General features: G+C 34.1%; 2 protein-coding genes and 1 long non-coding RNA gene across 4 annotated transcripts in view; 1 reads left to right on the top strand and 2 right to left on the bottom strand.

Annotated features, from left to right (window-relative positions):
• LOC140057546 (uncharacterized) overlaps positions 1–1,790 on the bottom strand; it is a 76,447-nt gene extending 74,657 nt beyond the window's left edge. Inside the window, exon 1 of the long non-coding RNA XR_011846961.1 lies at positions 1,608–1,790. This is a non-coding gene — a long non-coding RNA (uncharacterized lncRNA). The remainder of the gene's footprint in view (positions 1–1,607) is intronic.
• A 357-nt stretch (positions 1,791–2,147) lies between these two features.
• Positions 2,148–8,230, top strand: LOC140057544 (WW domain-containing oxidoreductase-like). Of its 2 annotated transcripts, XM_072103256.1 has the most exons (8): positions 2,148–2,337; positions 2,730–2,794; positions 3,066–3,123; positions 3,508–3,686; positions 4,321–4,516; positions 5,692–5,877; positions 6,405–6,672; positions 7,049–8,230. In XM_072103256.1, the coding sequence occupies exons 1-8, from the start codon at positions 2,237–2,239 to the stop codon at positions 7,265–7,267; spliced, it is 1,272 nt and encodes a 423-aa protein (XP_071959357.1). In that variant the 5' UTR covers positions 2,148–2,236; the 3' UTR covers positions 7,268–8,230. The 2 variants fall into 2 exon arrangements, with proteins under 2 accessions (XP_071959357.1, XP_071959358.1); XM_072103257.1 differs by lacking the exons at positions 2,148–2,337; positions 2,730–2,794 and adding an exon at positions 2,892–2,902.
• A 712-nt stretch (positions 8,231–8,942) lies between these two features.
• On the bottom strand, positions 8,943–18,173 carry LOC140057545 (vesicle-associated membrane protein-associated protein A-like). The gene is made up of 6 exons (XM_072103258.1): positions 17,964–18,173; positions 17,193–17,345; positions 15,348–15,451; positions 12,735–12,836; positions 12,076–12,240; positions 8,943–11,189 (listed from the first exon to the last, which is right to left on the bottom strand). The coding sequence occupies exons 1-6, from the start codon at positions 18,022–18,024 to the stop codon at positions 11,028–11,030; spliced, it is 747 nt and encodes a 248-aa protein (XP_071959359.1). The 5' UTR covers positions 18,025–18,173; the 3' UTR covers positions 8,943–11,027.
• Positions 18,174–19,386: the final 1,213 nt, after the last annotated feature.

The following is a 19,386-nucleotide window of genomic DNA, read 5'->3' as shown; positions in this document are numbered from 1 at the left end:
TTTTATTTACCAAGCATGCGATAAAAATCATAGAGGGCAGTAGACACACAATTCTTATTTTCCAAACATTTTTCTTATCCTCTCCAAAACAAGAAAAATTCAGGCCATTTTGCAGTTTTAATGAAGTTAAAAAGTTGAGCTTTCAACCCTTGGATTATGGTTCCACTGAAACCATCCGACAATAAATTATTTTGTGAATTAACTTTTGATTATGATTTCCCATCATATTTCTATCACTATTCATAAACTTGACATTTATTGGTATCTGAAAAATAATTGAATAAACACAAATACAGATAATTAGAAGCATAGCTTTATTTCTTATCTCTTCAAAGCAAATTAGGGGTCAGCTGAAACAAATCAATTTGAATCTATAAATCAATCAATCAAATTAAATTGTGATTATGGTGCATATATAATTACGTAATTATATAGACTTCCAGAGTTTATTAGGTCAGATTGCCGATTGATTGACAATGAGAGGTATGTAATGAAGTATGTAAAGCTAAAACACAAAACAGGTTAACGACTAAACGGCTTTTAAAAATCCTGTCCTATCTTTTAATAATAGCAGGTCTGAAAATAATAATATGGTGGTCCAGAAGTTGGATTGTGGAGCGGATTGTCTCCAAAATTTAACTCCTTCTCTGCGTATACCCGGTACTACCGGGTATAAACAGACGTCGTTGAAATACGTATACACGGTCATACCATGATTTAATCATATTTGCCTATAATATATAGCAACCTCTATATTTTTTCGATGAACTTGAATATTTTTGCAAGTCATTAAAATCTGTTTCCAGCAAAAAAAACGGCCCTCTATAGTTGTATTATTGTCTCGAAAATAATGCGCCCTCTATAGTTAATTAATTAATTAATTATATATAGTATAGTATATATAATAGTATTTCTACCTTGGAAAGTTGTTATGAGTAGCGTAATGGCGGCCTTTTTTAAAGTAACATCGTGTTTATCATAACACGCAAAAAAAAAAAATTCTGAAACAATAGTTATTTTTTGTACTATAGTGAATTTTTGGAACCTGTCATTATTTTCACCCTAAAATTTAGAATTTATTTTTGCCCCAAAACTGTGATTTGTGCATAATTTTTATAAAACAACAAAAATAATTCAATTTTTTTAAATATTTTTATTTGTTATACGTATCTTCATCAATATCCAGTTGGAAAAACGTATTCCATAAGAATTTCTTATAGAAAATATAGTTTTTAACATTGATTCGACGTCATCAATATGCAAATTACTTTTTTTTATACCTAACTGTAGACTAACCCTTTGCGCATCATCCACCACAAAAATAATTACACAATTATCTCACTTAGTATTTCTTTGCAATTTATTAAAATATCATGTTTTTCTTAAATATATATTACGCAAAGAGGTGGGAATAATGCTCCGCAGTGAAAGGGTTAATGGAGTGGTTCTTGACCATATCTATCTGTATTTTCATTTTGGTAAAGATCTTGGAATAACTTTTTGAGTATTCCGGCTAACAAACAAACAGACACACGCGATCGACTACATATACCTCCTTGGCGGATTTTCAAAAATAACATGGGATCTAAACTAAGCTATTTTCTTACCTGTCGTTCAGAACTTCAACACCATCTAGTTTTGAATCCCATGTCGACACTGGCTTTAATTCAGACCTACTACTAGTACAGGACTAATATTCTTAATAATAGGCCTAGACTCTTAAATTCTGCTACTGTAGGCTAAACGTCTTTAGTAGGCTTTGCTTTTCGGCTGTCACTGTCAGCTAAGGCTAGATTCTAAAGGATAGATTGCCAGCCTGGTGCGTAGGCTTCTTGGTATGGTATTGGTAGTCTAGCCTTACTTAGCATCAACTTAGGCTACTCCTTAATGCATACCACCAGCCTACTAGATTACTAACGTCTAACATCATTTATGATGTATTATATGTTCAATCATATCATAAATTCATTGACTTCATTTATACTAATAAACTGTTAATAATTAATTTAGAAACAGAGAGTTTAAACTTACTACCCGGTAAAGTAGAACCATGACCATTTTCCCACCATAAATCACACGTGACTATATTCAATTCAAGATTCAAGAAAAAGTTTTAGATGCTTAAGAATGAGAGGGGGCGGCATTCATTATTTACATTTCACACATGATGATAGTGCAGTGGTGGGATGATACCTGTAAAAATTCGCTAAAAACTAGCGTTAATTAAACCTATAAAATGGCTACAGGAGGAAGTTATATAGACAGTGATAGTGATGACGAATTACCAGCTGGATGGGAAGAACGCACGGATAAAGATGGTTTTGTATATTATGCAAAGTAAGGCCTAGGCTAGGCCCTAGTAGGCTAGGCCTAGCTATCAGATCCTGTTCAGAACTCAGAAATATCCTATCAGAACGTTAGACCTCACGAATGGTCGTTTCGTCCTTTAATGATTTTACTAGGTTAAGGTTGAAATAAGAAAATAATTATATATAAACTAGTAAAGTGATTAATTAGTGTACTAGAATATTCTACAAAATATTAATCAAAGTATAAATATTAAAAAGTATTGTATAAAATAAACAAAGCTGATTCGCCCCACACCAAAATAAAGATTAGGCCTAGGGTAGTCTTAAAGCAAATAGAAAAAATAAAGAATCCAAAATGATTAGTTTATAATAAAAAATGTATTAATTAAAGTAGTTGTTAACTTTTGTTCTCCTACCTAGTCATACAAAACAGTCGACACAATGGACTCATCCAAGAACTGGCAAAATAAAACAAGTTACAGGAAGTATGTTGTTTTTAAAAACAAAGGTTAAGAAAAATTATTTAAAGATACGTACAAACCAGGGTGCTACCCTTGGAAAATGTCCAACTAAATCAGAGAACAACTACAGTGGTCAGCGCACCAATTCTCATTAACCTTCAAAAAACGTTGGCATAAAGTATTGGCATGATAAGAATGAATTTAAAAGTCTCCGCTTAAAAACCACCCTTCAAGTGTAAATAAATACAAAATTTAGAAGAAAGAGAAAACATTAATGTTAAACATTTTTTTTCAGAGCTTCCATATGGCTGGACTCAAAAAGTTGACGATGAAGGAAGAATAATTTATGTTGAGTAAGCTACATATTATTACACCCCAGTATTTCTAAGCGACACCGATATAAAGCCCATGTGGAGATATAACATGGAGTAATTTGTTGCTTTAGGGATAAAATAAGCTCATCCTTGATTTTACACATCCTAGTCTCTATAATATCTATTATAGGCCCAACTGGTCATTCTAAATATCACACAACGCAATAGTAACACATGTGTAAAGGTGAGAGTCATGGTGCGTGTGGTACTTTGGTAGCGTTGTGTGGTGTTTATCTGGTCCAACTGTTAAATTTTAATGTTTTATTCAAAGTAAGGCGTAGCTACTTTCTTCTGTCAGATCCTGTTCAGAACTCTGTTAAAATCTAATAATGCATAATATTTTCTTGTGATTTCTTTTTTCAGCCACATCTCCAAAAGAACAACCTATACCGATCCTCGTCTTGCGTTTGCCACAGAAAGCGACCCAAAAAAAGGCACGTTTAACCAACGCTTTGATGCATATAGTACTGCAATGAAAGTTCTTGAATCAAAAGATTTGACAGGCAAATATGTCATCATTACAGGTGCTAATTCTGGAATTGGTAAGGAGCTGTTTTTAGTTCCTATACTAGCAGTGGGGTAACACAGGGGAAAACTACTCCTAAGGGGGCCTCCAATGCTGGGTAGTTGCATTGGGCTGCTCATGCTCTGATCTGGGACCTTGGGCAGCTCATAGCTGTTATGTTACTGGTAAATAGTAACCATGGTATGCATATTATGAATATGTTATTTGAAGGTATCTGGTTACCATTACTTGCCATTTACTTTGGCAGGTGACACACTTGACAGAATGAATAATAGACTTTCTGGTTATTTGTCCCAATAGAAATTACTTCATCATTCCTAAATTGATACCTAGCACTTAAAGTTGACCATTTGTGCCCGATCGTTTTTAAACTGATGGCCAATAGTACAAAGTACAAACAACATCAAACCTGGAATGAATTCAACACCACACAAGTCTTATCCATGGTCCCTAAAAGGGTCTGGTTTTTAATACTGGTACAATGGATCAAACAGATGCATTTTAGTGATTGGTAGAAAGAGGTTCATAATGTCAGATCATATTTTTTTAAAATATGTAACTTTACAAATATTAATAACTGTTTGTAAAATGACATCACAACAACTGCATTTGTAGCTTTTTTATATAATTATATAATCTTTGTTGTTCAGGTTTTGAAACAGCCAGGTCATTGGCCTTCCATGGTGCTAATGTGACTATGGCATGTAGAAACATTGCCGCAGCAATGGAATCTATAATGAAGATTAAAAAGGAACGTCCTGAAGCCAAAGTTGATTTCATCAATTGTAACCTTGCATCGCTTCGTAGTGTGGGGGAGTTTGCAAGAAGATATAAATGCAGGAAATGGTGAGAGAGCACAATTATTTTGAAAATAAGCTTTTTTATACCAAGAAAGCCTAAGTGATGATAGATATAGCCAGAATATGATACATTTTACTTTAGGCAGAGATAGCTGAATTTGAGACCACGCACCATTGGTTATCATGTCTATCACATGTAGACATTTACCTAAAATTTAACCCTTTAAAAAATCTATTTAAATTTGGGTCAGCTTACCGACTGTCATCCGTTTTAGGATGCTACATCATCTCTCCACTTCTTCCTTTCTTGCCATCATGTTCCTCCAAAACAACTTTCCTGCTTTCTTTCTTACCATATCTTTCCGTGCCACCTTTGACTGTCCTCTTTCTCTTCTACCTCCAACTTCTAAATTGTAGTATGAAAACATATATTTTCCCTTGTTTGTTTCAGTATCCTCTTAATAGGGTGTTCCCTGAATAGGGGTGTCCCCTGAATAGGGGTATCCCCTGAATAGGGGTGTCCCCTGAATAGGGGTGCTCCCCTGAATAGGAGTGTCCCCTGAATAGGGGTGCTCCCCTGAATAGGAGTGTCCCCTGAATAGGGGTGTCCCCTGAACAGGGGTGTCCCCTGAATAGGGGTGTCCCCTGAATAGGAGTGTCCCCTGAATAGGAGTGTCCCCTGAATAGGGGTGTCCCCTGAATAGGGGTGTCCCCTGAATAGGGGTGTCCCCTGAATAGGGGTGTCCCCTGAATAGGGGTGTCCCCTGAATAGGAGTGTCCCCTGAATAGGGGTGTCCCCTGAATAGGAGTGTCCCCTGAATAGGGGTGTCCCCTGAATAGGGGTATCCCCTGAATAGGGGTGTCCCCTGAATAGGGGTGCTCCCCTGAATAGGAGTGTCCCCTGAATAGGGGTGTCCCCTGAATAGGGGTGTCCCCTGAATAGGGGTGTCCCCTGAATAGGAGTGTCCCCTGAATAGGAGTGTCCCCTGAATAGGGGTGTCCCCTGAATAGGGGTGTCCCCTGAATAGGGGTGTCCCCTGAATAGGGGTGTCCCCTGAATAGGGGTGTCCCCTGAATAAGGGTGTCCCCTGAATAGGGGTGTCCCCAAGGGTTCTACAGTATAATAAAGGTTAATAGGTATTAACTATTATACACATTGATGTAGTATTCTATACATAGTTGCATTATCTATTTTATTTATTATGTTTGTGACGTGTGTAGGCCACTACATATTCTTATTTGCAATGCAGCTGTATTTGGGATCCCATGGGTGGAAACAGAGGATGGCATAGAGACTACATTCCAGGTATGTCACCTTGGACATTTCCATCTGGTAAAGCTGTTGACAGATCTTTTAATCTCCTCTGCACCGTCCAGAGTGATCATGGTTTCTTCAGAGTCACATCGGTAAGTTGACAGTGTATTTGAAGATGTTTTGACATCACATTTTATTATACTATTCCTCTATATTCCAAACCATAATGTACTAATGACGTATCAAAGCTTTGAGAAGACTACTAAGCACTACAGTGTAAAGCTCTGTCTACAATACCAATCTTTATGTTACAAAAAATCTGATGTCCTCCCATATATGGACACGATGTCATCATATCACTACCATAGCCGTTGCTTACAAACCAACCAGAGGGACCTGTTCTACCATTAAAATTATGAACCTGTGCCAATATGGATGTGGTTTAGACTGCCTCTTTCTTAACCATTAGCTGCTTGACTGGCTATTACAGGACCAGCAAAACCTTAGAGGCCAATCTACAGACGAGCTGTAACGGTAAGCGGAAACAAAATATAGAATCTCTGTTATTTGTTATGACGGGTGGGCGGTTGAGCGGAAACGCGATCAGTATCAGGATAGATACATGTTTTATTTATATTCATTCTGCATTATGGTTGCCCTTGTTTTCTTGTGTTTACAGATTTATAGATTGGCGCTCTGTGCATGCTAATGAACTGGACTTAAAGAGTGTTTGTATGTCCAGACTGGAATATTGGCCAATCCTGGCTTACGGACGAGCTAAACTCTGTAACATTCTTTTTGCCAATGAGTATAATAGAAGGTACAAAGACAAAGGAGTGACGTGTAATAGCTTACATCCTGGTAACCTAATGTATACAAATATTCAGAAGAATTCGTGGTTATGGAGGATCCTCTGGGCCTTTGCACGTCCCTTCACCAAATCATTGGTAGGTGCATATATAATATATCCAATCTGCAGACAGTATTGTTTCGATCTTGTCAGGGAAGCCCGGGTTTTGAAATATATAGGCTGAGTCAGTTATGTGGGACATGGCACACTGATTATGAACACAAGTGCACAACTCAACGAGCGTGCTTTGCAAACGTCTTGATACATATATCTATACTGAGTAAAACTTTTCTCCCCAATGTCGTAATATTTTCTTCTGAAATTGCCTCCTGTTGTGTACTTTACACCAAAGTCAATTAAGTGATGATAAATACCTTTATTACTAGCCTAGTCATGACAATTTTGTTCCATGTATTGGAATAAAATAAAAATTATTAAAAAATATTTTATACCACTGTAATTTCCATTTCCAGCAACAAGGAGCCGCAACGAGTGTGTTCTGTGCAGTCAGCAGTGAGATTGAGGGATCTGGAGGACTATATTTCAATCACTGTTGCATGTGTGAAGCATCAAAAGAAGCCAATAACAAAGATAAGGCAGTTGCCTTGTGGGAACTAAGTGAGAAGATGATAAATGATAGGCAAGATAAATGGACAGCTTATTATAGAAAACAGGATTTAGATAAAAAATGATCCTTTTTTGAACGAAATTACAAGAAAAGACTTTTTAACTAAAAATGTATGGACTTGCTCTTTGCCATTTTGATCTTTGACACTAATTGAACACATCTCAATGATTCAGAATGCAGCCATGAGAAATAAAGTGGTGCAGTGGTTGCAAGAATAAGAAAAGGTAACAATTTCTGTGCGGGCCACAGAGTTGTTAAACGCCTCTGTTAAAAAATGGTTTGGTTGAAACCACCACCACCAAAAAAAAAAAAAGCCACCACTGTTTGAGAACATCTCCATTTAGAGGACAACCTAATTAAGTAAGGGGATACTTTCCAAGAAACAAATAGTAATGTACGTTTTAAATAAATTCAGGGGACAAGATAAACACAACCTTTTGGTTGATTGCAATAAATCTGGCTTCTTGGACAATACACATAAACATAGGTAGTCAGAAACTGCTTTAGCCTATCTCATTCTAGTTATTATTAATTGTACTGGGTTTTTATACAAAATTAGGGCATATAAGGTAATTAGTATGGTAAAACATTTCAGCAGGCAAATCATAGAAGGGAGATCAAGGCTTTTCAAAATCAGGTTGCGAATAAACTGTGATTTGTGTATACTAAAAATGTACAGTATACTGTATTAATGAAATATTTAAATAAATTGCCAGCAATTCAGGTAAATCTATCCTTTGTGATTGCAAGGCTCGCATAGATTCAAATACAATGAAGGCTACGAAAATCCGCTGTCAGCTACATGCAAATCCACTGTTGGATTATCAGTAAGAAGTACCTACCAATAGAACTATGGTCAAGGAGATGAGCTATGACTATGATTTGCGGTGCCCCTGACTTAACTGTTGGCCACTCAAGCCAACTGAACTTATGAAGCACTAAAATGTTTATAGACTTTTCTAACTCGTTAACATTTAACTTTTAGCATCTTGAGAACAAATTGATAGATTTTAAAATCATTTTTTTTATATCTTTACTGGTTTCAACAAAGACAATGAATATGAATGAATAAAATGAAGAAAAAAACATTTTCTGTACAAACTTTTAACAGTTTCTGATACTGTGTGTACTATTTTCAAATAATAATGAACCAGTGCGATTAGTAATGCTTATGCTAATTAGAAAACTAGCATCGTTCAAATCACAAATCAGTTTTTATTAACATATTCTCGATCTATGTGTCTTCATTCTTCAATTTTGCATTGCACTGTGGGATATCTGTTGAAAGCGCAAGTTTAATGTTCACATGGTTTAGTAAACCCTTTAATTTGAGAATTCTGGCCAATAGTGTCCTTCCTTTCCAACTGTAAATTACACTTCAAACTTGCAAGTCAGTATATCAACAGTTTCTATGTATGTAAATATTAATACTGTTGTAATAAGTTGAATTAATTGTTATTTCTGCTATTTTCCATCAAATAGACAGTAGAAACAAAAAACAAAAATCGGAATGGTTTCCAATTAACAATCATTTCTTATTATCTGTGTTTCAAGAGACATACTTTATACTTCATTGTCTCGTAATAGCCATTATGTGGCGGTGGGTGAAGGGGGACGAATTCAAGGGGCCCAGTTGCGCGCAAAGTTTCCCTTAAAATGTTGACTACTACCACTAAAAGAATAACAACAATCAGCACATCAGATCACCAATAAATACTCACAAAATGAGGTAACCATCATTAGGTTTCAGAATTCAGTATTTGTCACATGCACTATGTCGTTATCATTACATAATTAGTGTCAAAATATTGAATCCTGACATGGTGTATTGTTCATTGTTTATAGTAGGTATTTGGAAGTCGTTTAAAATCAACAAAATTAGAAAATTGGGCTCATATTAAATTTCTGTATCGCCCGTGTTAGTGCAGATTTATATAAAACTTTTTTAAGGCAAAAACTCAAGTTATGTTCAAACTTTGAATTACTATTATCTAATCACCAGTGAAACATATAGTTTCAAGAATATTGTGAAATGATTAAAATCTTAATTTAAACAAAATTGTTCATGTTGATAAGTCTATTTGCACATTATATATATACAGAACAGTTACATAGCATGCATGGGTACCTTGTATATTACATATTAAAGCACACTGCTCACAAGAACAAAAATAAAAACCCAACAATTTGAATAGCATTTATATATGCAGATTTGGTTTGATATGCTAATATGCATATGCTAATATACATATGCTAATTATGCATATGCTAATTAATGTACATATTAATCACTTTTAATATTCCTCTAAATTTTCCTTACTCAACCTCAAGTGAAAAGTATTTTTACAGTCTACATCTGTTCTAAATTAATCTTTTTGTTAATTTTTTTCCAGACTATATAATGTCTATACAAGATTTTGAATAAACGAAATACATACACAAATTTATCATTTTTAGAACACAACTTTTCTCATATTCATCATTTGAAAAATCTTACACCTCACACAAATGGAACATTCCTTCTTTAAGATCTAATATTTGTCTTTGTTTAAACTATCACATTTTATTTGACTATAAATATGGTTAATTTAATACCCATTCCTGTCAATGTGCCTAAAGTCTTAAGTGATGTGCTGATATAGTTAAGATACTGTCATACATAACATCCATAATATGTGCATGTGTCTCCATACATTCAACCCTGTAGCCTTGGTGCAACATCATTGCATGCCCAAATATCCATATATTCATATTATGCTTGTGCATTATTTCCATATGGTCACTTGTGTGTATATCATACAATTTGAATATGTTTGGCGTGGTAATCATTATGTCCTTGGAAAAAGTCAAACCATTTTACCCTATATTAGCCATTTGTTTGTTCCAGAATAATTGTTCAAATAACACAAGATAGAAAAAACCAAGTCATTAGAACAACTCTAGCTTCTCTTTGTTAGATAAGATTCACATTCACAGTGAGAAAGTGCATGCAAAACAGTGCAAAAACATTATGCACTTTAAACAGATGCACATATCCAATCTCTCTATATTTAACTGAATACCTCACACTCAAGGAGGTTATATAATTAACTAGAGTATGAACTCCAATGTGACACAAAGAGGTTATATAATTAACTAGATGTTACTGTAAATTAACTGAATTAGCTAAAAAAGCAATTCACAAAAGAATACACCAATTACCTAATCAGTGAAGTCGTGCATCACTACTGCAGCTAAGAACATATTCTTAAGCTTTGTCTACGATATCAAACTTTATGTGAAAAAAAAGTGATGTGCCCATATATGGGATAGACACGATGATGTCATATCACCACCATCACACTTTTCTTGTTAAACTAGTTTGATAGTGTAGACAGAGCTTTAAACAAAAATATTGATATATGTGGTTCTTTGTAATATTTGAGGTCATTATTTTTATATACTAAATAATATTTCTTAACAGATAAAAGACAGCCATTTTGAGGATCCCTAGTTAGCAGCATCACTTTGATTTTGCCTAGTTCAGACTCTAGTTAATTTTCTAACCTCCAGACACATCAATTTGTAAGCTGTACCAATGGACTACAAGGGTTGTTGGGTTGATTTTTGTTTGTTTGGCAAATGAAATGAATGAAACCTATATATATTTTGTTCTTTTCATTTTTTTTTGTGTTTAGCTATATGTATATGTACATTTTTATTCTACTTAATTGGCAAACAACAGGTTATATGTGGTGTTTAGGGTACAATTACAATGTTTCGATTTTAGGGAGGTGTCTGAAGGACATTAGTGTGTGTTTTAAGATTAAAATCTAGGAGTCTGTCTATTGTAGTATGAATTTTCCTAAGATAAAACCTAAGACGAGAGCAAGAATCATATAAACAATAGGCATTGATGAATCCACTTTCGTTTCCGTGATAACTGGCTGTTGATTAGATGCCCGCAATCCTTCAGACCCTACGTTGCGCCTTCTTAAACCATCCTCCTGCAAAACAAAAATAAAATACTCAAACTGTAGTAGATATCGGCATATAGTTAAAAAACAAATGGAATAGTTCTCATTTTGTAATCCATGGCACAGAAATGTACATTCTGAGAGAAGTTTAGTTTCCTTGTAGAAAATACCTAAAACCTCGGAAAAGAAGCCCATGGACTTTTTTTTAGTACTCTTGGGTGGCTTCTTTTTAAGAGGGGAGCTTCTTTTCAAATTGAATGCTATAAATTTGGTGAAGAAGCCCATGTTATCTTGAAAAGAAGCCCTGTAGGCTTGATTTCAAGATGGGCTCCTTTTCTAGATTACTTTTACAGAGCAAAGAGCTGAAGGGCTTCTTTTTGAAAAGGTGGCCAGGGGCTTCTTTTTTGAGATTTTATGGTTTCCTCACACTGGCCAAGCAAACATTCAACATATTGAGTTGAGTCATCTAATTTAACAATTTGCCTAACTGTAAATGGTCAAACACTGAATAACCTCTCTATAAAAAAAATACAGGTCTCCATCCTATTACAGTAAAGACCACTTTTGCTAAGCCAGGTTTTAGTGATCTTTAGTAGCTTTGGTCTCTAACTACAGACCAGCAAGTCGTCTTTAAATTACCCTATTTAGAGGGAAATGTCAGGATGGTTATCTTGCTCCCTGAATGATGGTAAATGTAATCAGGTTAAATTGTCTGTCTTTCAGTTCATTTGTGTGAATTTCAAAACCCAGATGTGTAGTGACACAATTTTAATATTCTAAAAACTCCTCAGACTATCAGTGAAAGAATAGATATAACAAGCAATTAACAGCAAACAAGACACTTTGATGATAGATATTTAACCTATCATTGTTTGGTTGGTTTGGACTATCATACCTCCACTAGCAATCTATTTACCTTTTCTTTTTCAAGCACTGTAAGTTTCTGCTGTAAACTTGACACTTCTTGCTGAAGCCGTTTCACATCATCCGTGTCTCTGCTCGTAGCAGCTGCTGCTGGTTTTGGTGCACTTGCTTGAGACATTGGTTTGGGACTCAATTTGGCACTAGTTCGTTCTTGCGGCTAGTTAAAAAGAAGACAATTCTTGATGACGAATCATGATATGATGAATAATCCAAAACTATCGCTTGTGATTGGTAAACTCACTTGCGTTGTGTGTGAAAGTGTGAACCAAGTTGAATACTGTACTGCAGTGTCACAGGTGGGGGCACCCATACTTAAGGGTCTTTCATACATGTTCCAGCATGGTTCCAGTCCGGCAGATAAAATCAAACATCAATGTTTCGCTTTCACGTGGCTATGCACATATCGATTGGGGCATAGCCGCATGGAGCGTTGTGAAACCCAAACATTAACTTTGTTTTTATTTGCCAATGCCAAACCAGAACAGTGCAAGAACAAGTGTAAAAGACCCTTTACCTTCATTTAAGGTTTTGAGTAGTAGGACATTAAAATGTAGTAGTACAAGCAGTATATGCAGTACTTTGCACCTGTTGAGAACCACATGTTTAATTACTTAAGTAAAGTCTGTAGGAATTAAAGATGTCTTAAATTACCTGTGGTGGTGAGGCTGAGGCTGGAACTGCAGCAGAGGCTGGCATCTCAAACACACATTTTAGCTTGCTCTCCATCAATGCTCCTGCTGCCTTGTCTTTCCACTAAAAATAAAGAACATTTTTATAGTAAAATTTAGTAACCAGATTTAAGAATGTTCAAGTTCAAATTTATTGTCAAATACATGGTTATTGAAATTTGTACAGTATTACAAGGTTAAAAAAACAATAGTTACACGCAAATGCATACAAAAAACAATACAATATTAAAATATGTAAAAACAGTAGAAGGTTAAATTAGTGAACTGTTCAAAACAGGACTTGATAAAATTGCTGGGCAGGTGTGGGTAGAACACCAAACCCTATTAATTACATATATTGTAGCATAATTTCAACACAGGCCCACTTAAGAAATATCTGGGTACCCTGAAAAAGTACTTTTAAGGACACATCTTAAAAGCAAGAAAACATGGTATTTAATTTGTTTTTTTTTTCAGTTATTAAACAAGCACTTACGACAACAGTATGACGACTGAAAAATCCCAAAAACAACGTTTTTCTTAAACCAAATCCTTTAAAATTTAATTTAAGGTTAGCAATTGTTTTCAGGCTGTTCAATCAAAAGCTACTTTAGAAAGTGTTGCCGGCATCTTAGTAAATAAAGAATAATTTAGAAAATCTATAATCTGCAATTTATAATTAGTCCACAGTGTTATAATATTGATTACAAAGGGATCATACAACCATCAACATCTCATGTTCTTACATTTTTCTATTATTTTACAATTAAGTTTTAAGATGATCCCTGAATATGAAATAGTGAAATTTCTATTAGAAACTGGCACACCTAAAAGAAATATTTGATTTAATAGTGTTTTGTGTACAGTTAATAGATAAATAGTTTAATGTTTTCTCTGTTGGCAATGTATGCATGCTTCATACATAAGTAAGAGATCCAGCGGAATATTTAATTTATATAACAGGAAATCCTCACAACACACCAGTGGTACAAAATATTCTGTTAAAATGTTACAGTGGGCATTTACTGTATAAATAAGGTTATTATTAATTTCAACTACATTTAAAAGGGTGACAATTTTAAGTTAAAAAGGTATGACATTGTTTTGTTCTGTTTGTGTATAATAAAATGAACAGTTATAAATAAAAAAACAAACACATGATTGGTCAAATAGTTTGCCTTGCACCTACGTCATATTGTATCCAAGTGGAAACCAAGCCTTATAATAAATATTACCAACAGATTTAAAAAAAAATATTTGTTGACATTTAACTAAAAATAAAAGACTTAACTTAAGCTTTAATGTAAATGTTATTTTTTATTTTTAACTAGAAAGAAGGTAATTAACACAATTTGCTTTTGGGACTCAGGTTTTAGTACTCTTAGTAGCCTTGGTCTCAAATTAGAATTTACTCCCCCCCCCCCCCCACCACAAACTACAGACAGGCACTAGAAGTGGTCTTTAAATTATACAGTAATAGAACTGTATAAACATTTTGATCTTGTTTAGATACTTAGATCACTTGAAATTCCAGGGATATTTGAATGATTACAATATTTCTGATTATGTAACAGCACAATGATCTAAAAAGCTAGTTTGTCAACAAGCATAAAAAACAAATACAACATCAAATTTGTTAAATTGAAAGGGCCATGAAACGAATACTAAAATATGACAAACACACAAATCAAGGGTTAGATAGTGATGTAATATACTTTTTGTATTCAAATAGTTTTTAATATACTTTTTATTACATTTCAAGTAATAGATTTTTCTAATTGAAAGATCACACAACAAATTACAAGGTGTATCATTATGTTACACATATTTTACTTAGCACTATTACAACAAACTAAAGATCAAAGCGATCATATCAGTGTGTGTATTTGTTAATTAAAGAAGATCTTTAACATTTAGAATTTCTATTAAAAGACTGCACAAATGTCTGAATAAATACAGTATATTTTATTAGCCTTGTTTAAGGAATACAATTATAAATCTCAACTTTTATATTAATTATATTATAATTTTGAAAATAAATTTCAAAACTTTACCATTTCCACTACTACGCACTAGCAGGCTTCTTGGACTGGACCATTAACTTGCGGCAAGTAAATGATATTTGAGAGGATTATACGGCATTGTCAGTTTATCCTGTTAAGCTATGCATGAAATTGACTAGTGATTTCTCAATAACCTCGTCGTCCGACCAAAATACTGTAGATGGTCTCTTCAAGCCACTTCTCCTTCCCAGCCTGTACAGTATAATTGCCTACTTTTCATAGACAATAGGTGTATACTGTATAGTAAATGGTCACAAGTAAACACCTTGTCAGTGAGCTACTCCCACTGCTCACATATAAACAGCAAAGGAGTTTGAGGAGTTACATCTGCTGATTATCTGATCAAAACACTTGCCAAATCAATTACACTTTGAAAAAAGGATTTTAGTCGCGTGCAAATGCGACTCACAGCTCACTATGTCGGTTGGTCAACACTAACTCAAATTTGAGCATGCAACTGCAGCCATGTATATGGCCTTGTTTCTAAAAAAATGGTCACTTCATTTTTTAGTTTAAATAAACCTAATACTTACAACTGCTTCTTGGTCAAATTCTCCTGGGGGCGCTGTCATGGCTTGTACCATAAACTTGTGTTTGTTCTTTTCTTGGGGATCATATTCAAATGGTTGTAACATCACTGAAAAACAAATATAATTTTTTTTTTTATTTGGCAACAGGAGGAATAAATAACGAAACAATTGCATCACTGTACAATTTCTTACACAAAGACATACATTATTACGATGCCAATTTTCTAAATGATTATGATGACACAATACAAGTACTTCAAGTCCTCTTAAGCCATCAGTCACTAATTGTAAGCTATATTTACACAAAAGACGGCATCATTTTGTTAAATAATGAAAAATCATAAGAAAAATTTCCATTTTTAAAAGAAACAAACAAGTGTGAATGGATAGGTTCTACAGAATAAAAATTGTGAGGTAGAAGATGAGTTGTTTTCCTTTCTAAATTTCCCAATTACACGACTACCATACAAGATATTTTTCACTTTTGGAAGAATACAAAAGTAAAAATCTTTTTAAAGTTAAAATATATACTACTGTAGACAGAGGTAAAAAAAACAAACAATGAAATAAAGAATTTATTACAACCAACTTAGAAAAACTGAAATCTGGGTTTAACTAGTACAGTACAAATGCTGTACACAATACTGTTCTCTGATTTTAATTACAGTATTTTCAAATGCTTATCGAATTTTGAATGCATCTTAAGAAGATCAAAAAAGAACTTTACTAAGGTTACAGTAGTCAATGGTTTATAATGCGACAATGTTGATATTCGATCAATGCTTGTGGAAATTATTGTACAATAAATATGGATTACTTTAGATATTGGATATCATGATAAATATATGTGAAAATGAATGCAAACACTCCATAATACCATAATAAAATGTTGAGAGAATATACAGTAGCCATGTTTTTTTGGAGGCACAGCCTAGAAATACATTGTGGATGTATAGTACAAAGCAAAGCACTTCATTTTTGTTTTATTGGGGTTTGTTGGTGTTGACAGCTAAATTCTAATATTGCCATTCCTTTTTTTAGTTTTTCGTGAGAGTTTAAATTGAGCGAATACGTTTTCCCTCCAAATGAATTGGCTTATATCAGATAATAAACCATAAATGCATTACAGTTTAATTTCAGATTAACAAAATACCATTGCATGTTACCTGACACAGCCTATAACTATACCCCTCTTAAAATGTCTAGCAAAACCAGAGTTTACACACATTGGGTTGTCAACACCAGTGTTTGTATGGTTTAATTTGGTGTGTGTAAACTCTGGAGTTTGTAAGGCAATGTGAAAGGTATATTAGACCGCAGCCTAAATTTGGTCCGCAAAACTTTTTTTTTTGGGTCACAGGGTGGCTTGAGAAATTGTAAAAAAAAACCAAAATAAAAGTTTCCAGAATGCTGAATTAAACTGTAATAACAGTATCTTACTAGAATGCAACATTGGATGTACTGTACAGTAAACAACATACAGTAATGGATGCAAATTGATATTAAAGCATGCAAGGAAAACATTTCTGTGATACAAAATTGCATCATCTACAGTATAAAGGTCAGTTTGAACTTACAGTAGTTTCATTTTCATGGCACATTCACCTCAAGCTCTGATTTCAAGAAACACCCCCACCCACCCACTCCCTCCCTACCACACCCCTTTGACAGATCTGTTATACAGTACTGTATAATTAATATTATATTGTGTTACCAAGGTTAGTAGAATGTGAAAATAAATTTAATATTTCAAAATGAATTGAAAAAGTTTGTGAGATCAAGCACGAGACAGATAACATGACCAGAAAGATTCCATTTTCAAACTGAATGCATTTTAACACTTCTTACCATTGACCGTTATATCCTCTCCAGCCCCCAACACACCACTGTTAGGCCTAACACAGTACCTCCTAGGAGCAGTTGTCTTGATTTTAAAACATATTTTATTTTCTGTTGGGTTCTTCAAATGTAATTCCGATATTACCACATCTGTGAATGGACCTGAAAAAAAATGTCTTGTATTTTGCTCAATAAATTACTGTAAATGTTTCTTTCTACAAATTAAAATAAAAACTATTCTTATTAAATTTAAAGAGGTGTATGCCTAGGTAGTACTAGTAGTATGTAGCAATTAGTTAGTACTAGGCCCCTAGTAGTAGTAGGTCTATAGGTTAAACCAATTCACAATTCAAATTGACAATTTATTGTACAGTAAATGATAGCCTAGTAGTACAGTACAACGGATCCCAGTACAACAACAACAACAACAGAGGGTTCCCCACTAGCCTACACTACAATTACTTTATTAGGCCTATTCGGCTATATTATTAAAATAGGAGGAATGTAGATTAGTGGTCTATAAACAATCATAAATAAGTCTAGCAGGCCTATAATATATAGGCCCTAGGCCTACCTGCTTATCTCTTATTATTATATCACATGTAAATTTAATACACCAGATCCCCTCCCCTGTGTATTACTACTTAGGCCTGAGGACAGAGGGCTAGCTTGCCTGTAAATGAGGTGGCTAGCTAGGTGGGCAGAACCATTTATCTGACGTGGTGGTAGGATCCGGCCTAGCTAGCAGCTAGGCCTGCCTAACATGTGAATAAAACTTACCTCTAAATCTTAATTCCGTCGGTGGAGAAATTACCAGCAATGTCTCTGGTACTTTAGACATTTCTTTATTTGCTCAGTGCTATAGATTTTTTTATTCAATTGATTAAACTTTTACAAATTAATATTAATTTAAATGTTAGTGACAAATTTTGGTTGACCACACAGTCAGTGAGTTGTCGTCGCGGACATCAGCGCCAGAGCACGGTTGAAATCGAGGCTTTAGTTTTGAAAATTGAGGGCGCTGCTCAAAATTTTAACTTTTCCTACAAAATATAATATTAAAACCGTAGTTTCCAATATAAAATATTATATCATTTTTCAGTTATAATAAGACATCGGGAAATAAATAAAATAAATAATCTAAATGACTTGATTTACAGACTAATTTATGTGAAAATTCCCAAGTGCCCAATCGAGGAACACAATTCAATGTCACATGGTGTCACTAATGGGCTTTCGTAAAAAGGTTATCAAAAATGAGCTATATTTCCTATACCATCCTGGCTAGTTGAGAATTCTCAACTATTTTATGTTTTTTTCTACCTTTCTGGAAAATGATATAATCCAAATTGTATTAATACTACCAGTAATAAATATTTAGAAACACTTGCATACCTTCACTAATTTTAGTTGTTTGTAGTTTAAGACAATCTTAGTGATATTTAAATGAAAACAATACGATAAAAACTATTGTGTCTGTATTTTACAAGACTATGACTTCCGTATAACGTGCATTGTGGGTACTTCAATTTTTATAGAAAAGCTAGGGAATCCTAATTTAGTAGGCAGCATATGGAGGCGGGGCAACCAAACTTGCTTATCAAATCAAAGCACAGTAAAGCAAAGGATAAAATTAATGTACGATCCAGTTTACCACTGTTCTCGACTATAGTCATTTTGGTATACTTGAGCACAGTGATAAAGAATAGGATAAACTTAACAATATACAACAAATAGCATTAATGTACGATCCAGTTTAACACTGTTCTCAACTATAGTCATTTTGGATACTTGAGAACAGTGATAAAGAATAGGATAAACTTAACATTATACAACAAATAAAATTAATGTATGATCCCGTTTAACACTGTTCTCAACTATAGTCATTTTGGTATACTTGAGCACAGTGATAAAGAATAGGATAAACTTAACAATATACAACACATAACATTAATGTACGATGTAGTTAAACACTGTTCTCAACTATAGTCATTTTGGTATACTTGAGCACAGTGATAAAGAATAGGATAAACTTAACAATATACAACATATAACATTAATGTACGATTCCGTTTAACACTGTTCTCAACTATAGTCATTTTGGTATACTTGAGCACAGTCATAAAGAATAGGATAAACTTAATAATATACAACAAATAGCATTAATGTACGATCCAGTTTACCACTGTTCTCAACTATAGTC

The sequence above is a fragment of the Antedon mediterranea genome, chromosome 8, assembly GCF_964355755.1.
Source record: "Antedon mediterranea chromosome 8, ecAntMedi1.1, whole genome shotgun sequence".
In the NCBI taxonomy this organism is placed as follows: domain Eukaryota; kingdom Metazoa; phylum Echinodermata; class Crinoidea; order Comatulida; family Antedonidae; genus Antedon; species Antedon mediterranea.
This window is presented reverse-complemented; position numbering and strand designations above follow the sequence as displayed.

Excerpts from the sequence above, each read along its gene's own strand:
- LOC140057544 (XM_072103256.1), top strand. The coding sequence starts at position 2,237 with ATGGCTACAGGAGGAAGTTATATAGACAGTGATAGTGATGACGAATTA. Across the intron at positions 3,124-3,507 it reads GGAAGAATAATTTATGTTGA|CCACATCTCCAAAAGAACAA; the intron begins GTAAGCTACATA and ends TTCTTTTTTCAG. Across the intron at positions 6,673-7,048 it reads GTCCCTTCACCAAATCATTG|CAACAAGGAGCCGCAACGAG; the intron begins GTAGGTGCATAT and ends TTCCATTTCCAG.
- LOC140057545 (XM_072103258.1), bottom strand. The coding sequence starts at position 18,024 with ATGTCTAAAGTACCAGAGACATTGCTGGTAATTTCTCCACCGACGGAA. Across the intron at positions 17,346-17,963 it reads GACGGAATTAAGATTTAGAG|GTCCATTCACAGATGTGGTA; the intron begins GTAAGTTTTATT and ends ATTTTTTTTCAG. Across the intron at positions 12,241-12,734 it reads CCTCAGCCTCACCACCACAG|CCGCAAGAACGAACTAGTGC; the intron begins GTAATTTAAGAC and ends CTTTTTAACTAG.